The sequence below is a fragment of the Littorina saxatilis genome, linkage group LG4 (genome assembly GCF_037325665.1).
Source record: "Littorina saxatilis isolate snail1 linkage group LG4, US_GU_Lsax_2.0, whole genome shotgun sequence".
Classification (NCBI taxonomy): Eukaryota; Metazoa; Mollusca; class Gastropoda; order Littorinimorpha; family Littorinidae; genus Littorina; species Littorina saxatilis.
Window position 1 is genome coordinate 30906040 of NC_090248.1, and position 10834 is coordinate 30916873.

Sequence of the window (10834 nt, forward strand, 5' to 3'; positions counted from 1 at the left end):
ACACACACATACACAGAGAAAGAGAGAGAGAGAGATGTCAACAAAATCAAGGAAAAGAAAAGCCTAACAAAGAATTTCAAGTGGCAGCCCCACTTTCCGACCTGTTGCCAGGCCTTCCTCAGCGGCGTTTAATTCTGCGAGACGCCAATTCATGCATCAAGTACTAAGCAACACAATACCATAGTTAATTCTGTTACGAAACACAAAGCAAATATTTCAAAGATAAAATCTACAAGACTTGACTAAAATTAATGTAAAAAATCAACAACAAGAAGAAACAGAGGCGAAAACAGTATTTGACTTTCAATGTTTTTGCAGAGAACTTGTTTACGGCAATAGTGGAAACTAACATGTTTTATGAACGTGTTTATGTTTTGCAATCTTGTTTTCTGATTTATCCATCTATATATTTATTTACCTATTTTCACTTTACTTATTTAGTTCCGATCAAATGATCCGCTGCAAGAGCAGTTTGTAAATAAAATCAGCGATACAAAATGCCTCCGTTTCACTTAGATGGCGTATGGAAATAATTAATAACCTTATTTTATGATGGGTGACCTCATTGCAAATTGCTGACATTTAAAAAACGATATCAAAAATAGAGTTACTAGACGGAGCCCTTCGGGGCGTTTAGTCATGCTTGAGACGTATATTCACATGTTTTGATAGAGTATGTCCTTATCTGCGACCAAAAGACAAATTGTTGCTTCAACAGTGCTTTGAGCGGATCATTAAGTATTGCACTTTCGCGTCTAATAACGTACGGTGTCTAAGATTAAATACGGCGAAGTGGTCTGAGCCTACAATGTTTAAATTAATGTTTTATTGCATAACTTCTAAAAACTAGTTCCATGGTCTCATCCCTCCCCCCATCTACCCCCCCCCCCCCTCATCCCCTATTTTTAAAAAAAATCTTTTTTCTTTTCTTTTCTTGCTCCTCTTACAGTATCACAGTAAATGTTCCCAAATAGATCCTAGTTACCTAAGAGGACGTTAATCCCCAAAGTCAGCCAGTCAGTCAGTCATTAAAGGCAAAAGCGAGGTAACGCACAACTGGGTCCGACCAGTAAAGCCGTCGCTGCCTGTGTGACAACCACCATAAAAATCTACCACAGCGGGAAACTTTCAAGTTAAGTATTTTCAACCATCATGTGCCCGCATTTAACTTTAAAATCAAAGGATGTCTGTTGAGTTTATCGAATGGATCAATACTTTGAAACCTGCGCGCATATTCTAAGCCGACTAACACATAATTGTTAAGGACATCATAAAATGGTTCTCGGTGAAAACTTGACCGAGGGACATTTTACGACGTCCTTGACTGGAGTGTGCGCTGCTTCCTGGGCAAGGTAAAGAACACCGAAAATACTTCAATGCCGTTCTCGAGCTACGCTGACTTTTACAAAGGGTACAGCTGACACGGCTTACGTAATCTGGTTTCCTGGTCATTTGTGTGAAAAATCTGTCCGACAAAGAAGAAGAAGAAGAAGTGCGCGCAGAGAGAGAGAGAGAGAGAGAGAGAGAGAGAGAGAGAGAGAGAGAGAGAGAGAGAGAGAGAGAGAGAGAGACGGACGGACGGACGGACGGACGGACGGACAGACAGACAGACAGACAGACAGACAGACAGACAGACAGACAGACAGACAGACAGACAGACAGACAGATAGACAGACTTTCCGCACTCGTTAAAATGTCAGTCGATACTGGAATGAATGTTGAAACATTGTAAACCTAAAAAAAAAAAAAATAATAATAATATTAAAATTAAACATTCATACGAGTTACTATCTGTGACAAGGACGCATAAGAAGTATAGCAACTAAATATTAATCCGCTTACCCATTGCTCCTCTTCGCACCTCGGCCTGTGAGTCGTCAGTCCTTTTCCTGAGTACTTGCACACAAGTTTTGCGTATGCATACTTCAGTTCGTCTGGAAAAGGCTGTTTTGAATTCTTGTTCGCAAGTTGAACAGCACGACTGTATTTGACCACGTACACCAAATCGTTCTTTCTGGAAAAGTCTGCCAGCCGTTCGGTAAGATCATTCCAACTTCTGAATGTTTTCCCCAACTGTCATTTGTGCCATTTCTCAGCGATTGATCAACGGTGTGGTTATTATGGATGTAGCAAGTGTCGAATTGTGAGAATGCACAGTTCTGTCCGCCAAGTGGTTTTAAACACTGCGCGTATTTGCACCAAGTAATAACGTGTCACATCAAAATAGTTCTTTACCTGTCAGATAGTTTAGCGCCAAAAACATGAACCAATGATAGCCCATGGATTAGTAAGTCATATGATGTTGGGGCGGGGCCAATGAACTAATGTCAACACAGTAAGTATCAACCAATGTTTGGCTCCGCCCCCACATCACGTGGACTGGGTGGCCGAGTGGTAACGCACTTGCGCTCGGAAGCGAGAGGTTGCGAGTTCGACCCTGGGTCAGGGCGTTAGCAATTTTCTCCCCCCTTTCCTAACCTAGGTGGTGGGTTCAAGTGCTAGTCTTTCGGATGAGACGAAAAACCGAGGTCCCTTCGTGTACACTACATTGGGGTGTGCACGTTAAAGATCCCACGATTGACAAAAGGGTCTTTCCTGGCAAAATTGTATAGGCATAGATAAAACAATGTCCACCAAAATACCCGTGTGACTTGGAATAATAGGCCGTGAAAAGTAGGATATGCGCCGAAATGGCTGCGATCTGCTGGTCGATGTGAATGCATGATGTATTGTGTAAAAAATTCCATCTCACAGGGCATAAATAGATCCCTGCGCCTTGAGTCCGAGTCTGGAGATACGCGCGCGATAGAAGACTTCATATATATAATCACGTGACCCATAAACCCATCGCCTGTAATTAGATCATACTATTACCGCTTCAGTTCTGAGACATCCTGCTTGCTGGCGCGCGCGCAGAGAAAAAAATTCCCTCTTTATCTTCACTTCTGATGCTCATCCTATTGTTGTTGGCACTCGGGTTTGTTTGTTTGTTTGCTTAACGCCCAGCCGACCACGAAGGGCCATATCAGGGCGGTGCTGCTTTTGACATATAACGTGCGCCACACACAAGACAGAAGTCGCAGCACAGGCTTCATGTCTCACCCAGTCACATTATTCTGACACCTGACCAACCAGTCCTAGCACTAATCCCATAATGCCAGACGCCAGGCGGAGCAGCCACTAGATTGCCAATTTTAAAGTCTTAGGTATGACCCGGCCGGGGTTCGAACCCACGACCTCCCGATCACGGGGCGGACGCCTTACCACGAGGATTGGGACTCGGGTAACAGGGAACGAAGGGCAGTGCCCCACCTAGTGATCGAGTGCCACAACCCAGACTTTTCCCTCAATATATATATATAGGTTTTAAACTCCTGCTTCCGGATTATACAAAACACATTAAAACATGTATTAAACAATGGCGACTGCACGTGAGAGGGAACAATAAAGAGACCAAAAAGCAATGTACTCACGTTAAAATGACGAACACGGAACGAATAACAGCGACGTTTCGACCTAAGGGTCTTCTTCAGGCACAAAAACACAAAAATACACACACAAAAAAGAAGAAGAAAGACGATAGAACAAATGAAGAGAAGAATAACTGACAAAACAACTGCACTGCACAAACCAACAAATGACCTCTCTCCCTCCCATTCTCCATACCTCTCTCTCACCCTCCCTCCTTTGTTCCCTCTCTCTCTCTCTCCCTTCCTCCGTACCTCTCTCCCTCCCTTTCTCGGTACCTCTCTCTCCCTCCCTTCCTCCGTACCTCTCCCTCTCCCTCCCTCTTTTGCTCCCTCTCTCTCCCTCCCTTCCTCCGTACCTCTCTCTCTCCCTCCCTCCTTTGCTCCCTCTCTCTCTCTCCATTTCTCCGTACCTCTCTCTCTCCCTCCCTGCCTCCGTACCTCTTTCTCTCCTTCCCTTCCTCCGTACCTGTCTCACTCCCTCCTTTGCTCCCTCTCTCTCTCTCTTCCTTCCTCCGTACCTTTCTCTCCCTCTCTCCTTTGCTCCCTCTCTCTCTCCCTTCCTCCGTACCCCTCTCCCTCCCTCCCTCCTTTGCTCCCACTTTCTCTCCCTTCGTCCATACCTATCTCTTTCCCTCCCTCCTGTGCTCCCTCTCTCTCCCTCCCTCCTTTGCTCCCTCTCTCTCTCTCCATTTCTCCGTACCTCTCTCTCTCCCTCCCTGCCTCCGTACCTCTCTCTCTCCCTCCCTTCCTCCGTATCTCTCTCTCACTCCCTCCTTTGCTCCCTCTCTCTCTCTCTTCCTTCCTCCGTACCTTTCTCTCCCTCTCTCCTTTGCTCCCTCTCTCTCTCCCTTCCTCCGTACCCCTCTCCCTCCCTCCCTCCTTTGCTCCCTCTCTCTCTCCCTTCGTCCATACCTATCTCTTTCCCTCCCTCCTGTGCTCCCTCTCTCTCCCTCCCTCCTTTGCTCCCTCTCTCTCTCTCCATTTCTCCGTACCTCTCTCTCTCCCTCCCTGCCTCCGTACCTCTTTCTCTCCTTCCCTTCCTCCGTACCTGTCTCACTCCCTCCTTTGCTCCCTCTCTCTCTCTCTTCCTTCCTCCGTACCTTTCTCTCCCTCTCTCCTTTGCTCCCTCTCTCTCTCCCTTCCTCCGTACCCCTCTCCCTCCCTCCCTCCTTTGCTCTCTCTCTCTCTCCCTTCGTCCATACCTATCTCTTTCCCTCCCTCCTGTGCTCCCTCTCTCTCCCTCCCTCCTTTGCTCCCTCTTTCTCCTTTCCTCCTTACCTCTCTATCTCCCTCCCTCCTTTGCTCCCTCTTTCTCCTTTCCTCCTTACCTCTCTATCTCCCTCCCTCCTTTGCTCCCTCTTTCTCCTTTCCTCCATACCTCTCTATCTCCCTCCCTCCTTTGCTCCCTCTCTCTCTCTCCCTTCCTCCGTACCTCTCTCTCTCCCTCCCTCCTTTGCTCCCTCTCTCTCCTTTCCTCCATACCTCTCTATATCCCTCCCTCCTTTGCTCCCTCTCTCTCTCTCCCTTCCTCCGTACCTCTCTCTCTCCCTCCATCTTTGCCCCCTCTCTCTCTCTCTCCCTTCCTCCATACCTCTCTCTCTCACTCCCTCCTGTGCTCCCTCTCTCTCTCTCCCTTCCTCCGTACCTCTCTCTCTCCCTCCATCTTTGCCCCCTCTCTCTCTCTCTCCCTTCCTCCATACCCCTCTATCTCCCTCCCTCCTTTGCTCCCTCTCTCTCTCTCCCTTCCTCCGTACCTCTCTCTCTCCCTCCATCTTTGCCCCCTCTCTCTCTCTCTCCCTTCCTCCATACCTATCTCTTTCCCTCCCTCCTGTGCTCTCTCTCTCTCCCTCCCTCCTTTGCTCCCTCTCTCTCTCCCTTCGTCCATACCTATCTCTTTCCCTCCCTCCTGTGCTCCCTCTCTCTCCCTCCCTCCTTTGCTCCCTCTCTCTCTCCCTTCGTCCATACCTATCTCTTTCCCTCCCTCCTGTGCTCCCTCTCTCTCCCTCCCTCCTTTGCTCCCTCTCTCTCTCCCTTCGTCCATACCTATCTCTTTCCCTCCCTCCTGTGCTCCCTCTCTCTCCCTCCCTCCTTTGCTCCCTCTCTCTCTCCCTTCGTCCATACCTATCTCTTTCCCTCCCTCCTGTGCTCCCTCTCTCTCCCTCCCTCCTTTGCTCCCTCTCTCTCTCCCTTCGTCCATACCTATCTCTTTCCCTCCCTCCTGTGCTCCCTCTCTCTCCCTCCCTCCTTTGCTCCCTCTCTCTCTCCCTTCGTCCATACCTATCTCTTTCCCTCCCTCCTGTGCTCTCTCTCTCTCCCTCCCTCCTTTGCTTCCTCTCTCTCTCCCTTCGTCCATACCTATCTCTTTCCCTCCCTCCTTTGCTCCCTCTCTCTCCCTTCCTCCTTTGCTCCCTCTCTCTCTCTTCCTTCCTCCGTACCTTTCTCTCCCTCTCTCCTTTGCTCCCTCTCTCTCTCCCTTCCTCCGTACCCCTCTCCCTCCCTCCCTCCTTTGCTCCCTCTCTCTCTCCCTTCGTCCATACCTATCTCTTTCCCTCCCTCCTATTGCTCCCTCTCTCTCCTTTCCTCCATACCTCTCTATTTCCCTCCCTCCTTTGCTCCCTCTCTCTCTCTCCCTTCCTCCGTACCTCTCTCTCTCCCTCCATCTTTGCCCCCTCTCTCTCTCTCTCCCTTCCTCCATACCTCTCTCTCTCCCTCCCTCCTTTGCTCCCTCTCTCTCTCTCCCTTCCTCCGTACCTCTCTCTCTCCCTCCATCTTTGCCCCCTCTCTCTCTCTCTCCCTTCCTCCATACCCCTCTATCTCCCTCCCTCCTTTGCTCCCTCTCTCTCTCTCCCTTCCTCCGTACCTCTCTCTCTCCCTCCATCTTTGCCCCCTCTCTCTCTCTCTCCCTTCCTCCATACCTCTCTCTCTCCCTCCCTCCTTTGCTCCCTCTATCTCTCTCTCACTCTCTTTCTCCGTACCTCTCTCTCTCACTCCCTTCATCCTTACCTCTCTCTCTCCCTCCCTTACTCTCTACCTCTCTCTCTCCCTCCCTTCCTCCGTACCTTTCTCTCTCCCTCCCTTCCTCCGTACCTCTCTCTCTCTCCCTCCCTCCTTTGCTCCCTCTCTCTCTCCCTCCCTTCCTCCGTACCTCTCTCCCTCCCTTTCTCCATACCTCTCTCTCACCCTCCCTCCTTTGCTCCCTCTCTCTCTCTCTCTCCCTTCCTCCGTACCTCTCTCCCTCCCTTTCTCCGTACCTCTCTCTCCCTCCCTTCCTCCCCCTCTCCCTCCCTCTTTTGCTCCCTCTCTCTCCCTCCCTTCCTCCGTACCTCTCTCTCTCCCTCCCTCCTTTGCTCCCTCTCTCTCTCTCCCTCCCTTTCTCCGTACCTCCCTCTCTCCCTCCCTTCCTCCGTACCTCTCTCTCTCCCTCCCTTCCTCCGTATCTCTCTCTCTCTCACTCCCTCCTTTGCTCCCTCTCTCTCTCTCTTCCTTCCTCCGTACCTTTCTCTCCCTCTCTCCTTTGCTCCCTCTCTCTCTCCCTTCCTCCGTACCCCTCTCCCTCCCTCCCTCCTTTTCTCCCTCTCTCTCTCCCTTCGTCCATACCTATCTCTTTCCCTCCCTCCTGTGCTCCCTCTCTCTCCCTCCCTCCTTTGCTCCCTCTCTCTCCTTTCCTCCATACCTCTCTATCTCCCTCCCTCCTTTGCTCCCTCTCTCTCTCTCCCTTCCTCCGTACCTCTCTCTCTCCCTCCATCTTTGCCCCCTATCTCTCTCTCTCCCTTCCTCCATACCTCTCTCTCTCTCCCTCCCTCCTTTGCTCCCTCTATCTCTCTCTCACTCTCTTTCTCCATACCTCTCTCTCTCCCTCCCTTCATCCTTACCTCTCTCTCTCCCTCCCTTACTCTCTACCTCTCTCTCTCCCTCCCTTCCTCCGTACCTTTCTCTCTCCCTCCCTTCCTCCGTACCTCTCTCTCTCTCCCTCCCTCCTTTGCTCCCTCTCTCTCTCCCTCCTTACCTCGCTCTCTCTCTCCCTCCCTCCTTTGCTTCCTCTCGATTTCTCCCTCCGTCCGTATCTCTCTCTCTCCCTCCCTCCTTTGCTCCCTCTCTTTCTCTCACCCTCCTTACCTTTCTCTCTCCCTCCCTCCTTTGCTCCCTCTGTCTCTCTCTCTCCCTCCCTACCTCTCTCTCTCACTCCCTCCTGTGCTCCCTCTCTCTCTCTCCCTCCCTTCCTCCGTACCTCTCTCTCTCCCTCCCTCCTTTGCTCCCTCTCTCTTTCTCCCTTCCTTCGTACCTCTCTCTCTCTCTCCCTCCCTCTTTTGCTCCCTCTCTCTCTCTCTCCCTTCCTCCGTTCCTCTCTCTCTCTCCCTCCCTCTTTTGCTCCCTCTCTCTTTCTCCCTTCCTCCGTACCTCTCTCTCTCCCTCCCTCTTTTGCTCCTCTCTCTCTCCCCCCCTCCTTACCTATCTCTCTCCCTCCCTCCTTTGCTCTCTCTCTCTCTCTCTCCCTCCCTCCGTACCTCTCTCTCTTCCTCCCTCCTTTGCTCCCTCTCTCTCTCCCTCCCTCCTTACCTCTCTCTCTCCCTCCCTCCTTTGCTGCCTCTCTCTCTCTTCCTCCCTCCGTAACTCTCTCTCTCCCTCCCTTCTTTGCTCCATCTCTCTCTCCCTCCCTCTCTCCTTACCTCTCTCTCTATCTGTCTCTCCTTTGCTCCCTCTCTCTCTCCCTCCCTCCGTACCTCTCTCTCTCCCTCCCTCTTTTGCTCCCTCTCTCTCCCTTCCTCCATACCTCTCTATCTCCCTCCCTCCTTTGCTCCCTCTCTCTCTCTCCCTTCCTCCGTACCTCTCTCTCTCCCTCCCTTCTTTGCCCCCTCTCTGTGTCTCCCTTCCGCCATACCTCTCTCTCTCCCTCCCTCCTTTGCTCCCTCTATCTCTCTCTCACTCTCTTTCTCCGTACCTCTCTCTCTCCCTCCCTTCATTCGTACCTCTCTCTCTCCCTCCCTTCATCCGTACCTCTCACTCTCCCTCCCTTCCTCCGTAGCTTTCTCTCTCCCTCCCTTCCTCCGTACCTCTCTCTCTCCCTCCCTCCTTTGCTCCCCCTACGCGGTTCATACTTTGCAATAAGTCAAGTCAAGTCAATATTTATTTCAAAAAAACCCTAGGGTTACATGAATAAAATAAATAAAAATTGCAATAAACACGACAAAAAAGATGTAATAATGAGACACAACACTTCGAATTAACCTAAAATAAATCTCATAACAAAATAGTTGTAATCATTTTTTTTTTTTTACAGGAATGTATATGTTTCTGTGTTTGTTTTTGTTTTAATACAAAAAAAAACCCGTGATCAAATAATCAGAACTCTTTCAAAATACTCTTAATAAAACATATTAAGTGCAATAACTTTTGTTTTTTTTAATTCAAATAAATGTTTTACATTTGAATAGAAACTGAATTCTGATGAAAGCAGTTACTGTAAAGTCATTTGAAGTCACATGATGAAAATCACATGGTTTAGTTGAGCAGACCACAAAGTGCAGAGCTAAAATATGTGTATGAATCTGTGTGAAAATCCAGTCCGTTTGTCCACAGGGATGCTAGGAAGCAGTCAAATGGGGTCGCTCAATCTGCTCAAATCCAGTCAAATGGGGTCGCACGGGCCGACAAATGGGGACGTCCCCGTTTGTCGGAAGCGTCCCCATTTGACTGCTCTCCAGTGACAATCGTCCCCATTTGTCGGTAAAACCACCTACACACACACACACACACACACACACACACACATACAGACACACACACACACACACACACACTCTTTTTTTCTCTGTCTCTGTCTCTGTGTCTCCGTCTGTCTCTCTGTCTCTGTCTCTGTCACTCTCTTTCTCTCTCAGTCTCAGTCTCTCTCTCTCTCTCTCTCTCTATCTCTCTCTCTCTCTCTTTCTCTCACACACACACACACACACTCGTGCAATCGCAAGAAGAATGACGGTACCTGTTTGGATGTGTCCATTTCGAATCAACGGCGTCAGCGAGAGGCCACAGGGTGACAGTCGAAGCAAACACGCCAACGAAGTTAAATGTGTCGCAAGGACGGAAAACGCCATCTTAGTTCCCGATCAAAGATCTATTCAATATTCGGTATTTAGGATACTATCCTGAATCAATCCTGAATTCAACTGAAACGGGTTCGTTTCCCGTGTGTTTGAAATCTGAAAATGTTCCCAGTAGCAGCTGTTTCTGCTTTTATCAACCTTCTCGTGCAATGAATACGTCAAACAAAAAGGCAAACAAGATTATCACAGAAATGCAGAAGGGTTGGCGTGTTCTGCTCTTGATACTGTTCTGGGTTAACAAGTGTCATTAAACCGCAAAAGAGTCTTATCATTATGACCGACTTAGCTACGCCGTTTTCATGTGCAATTATATACGAACACCGAAATGACACTCGATAAAAGCAATTAACAAAATGTCATGCAGTTTAACAACTGAAATAAGAGAGTTTAAGCGGGGGTCGCACTGATTAAGCGATACAGCCTGGACGTGCTACGCCCGCTTTTCGCACTCAGCTTTCTGTAACGCAATATTCCAAAGGTCACACAAAAAAAAGTCTGTTTACGGTAACATAGGCAAAAAAAATAGGGTCGGTAGGTCGGTATTTAAAAAAAAAAATTTCTTCCAAAAAAACATATTTTTAAGTTTTTTTGCCAAAAAACAAAGACATTTAAAAAAAAAATCTTTTTTTTTCTTCCCAAATGCAAAAAAAAAAAAGTCTAGGGTCGCGCGAAAAAATAGGGTCGGTCGGGATACCGTAAACAGACTATTTTGTTGTTGGCCCCTCCACACACGGCTGATTCCTTGACGAGGTGTGGGAGCTTGAGTACTTCTATGACCCCGAGAGCTATGCCAGCGGGAGTGTCAAAACTTCTGGTAGCGTCTCGCATGCTGGACAGGTCAACGGAGAGAGGTCAGACTAATATCAGCTAACTCTCCTCGAGTCATGAGGGGCATGAGAAGGATACTCATGTAAATAAAACCATGGGCAGACCGGACTCATCAGCCATGGCAGGCAACCGGTCTAGGAGAGGGACACTCTGAATTCAAACCATGGGCAGACCGGACTCATCAGCCATGGCAGGCAACCAGTCTAGGAGAAGGACACTCCGAATTCAAACCACCCCCCAACGAATTCGGAGCGATGCTGACTGTGTTTCCGGACACAGTGTGGGAACCTAAACTAAGTTCATGGGAGACGAGCTCGCACGCCACCACTATGGATTATGCCTCAGATTCAGACAGATATTTCGATATGGTGTCGTTCCCATGGACCTTTGCCAGGCAGGAGCGGTGCCGGACCCTCAGCCTCAAGGGGGTCCGCCTCA

General features: G+C 49.2%; 1 protein-coding gene across 3 annotated transcripts in view; it reads right to left on the reverse strand.

Moving 5' to 3' along the window:
• LOC138964474 (venom serine carboxypeptidase-like) overlaps nt 1-9800 on the reverse strand; it is a 68592-nt gene extending 58792 nt beyond the window's left edge. For 2 of the 3 annotated variants that reach the window (XM_070336442.1, XM_070336440.1), the window contains exon 1: nt 9448-9799. In XM_070336442.1, coding sequence (XP_070192543.1) covers nt 9448-9559 — 112 coding nt within the window. In that variant the 5' untranslated portion in view covers nt 9560-9799. Of the gene's footprint in view, nt 1-9447 lie in introns of all 3 variants that reach the window. The other variant, XM_070336441.1, reaches the window with a different exon arrangement.
• Nucleotides 9801-10834: the final 1034 nt, after the last annotated feature.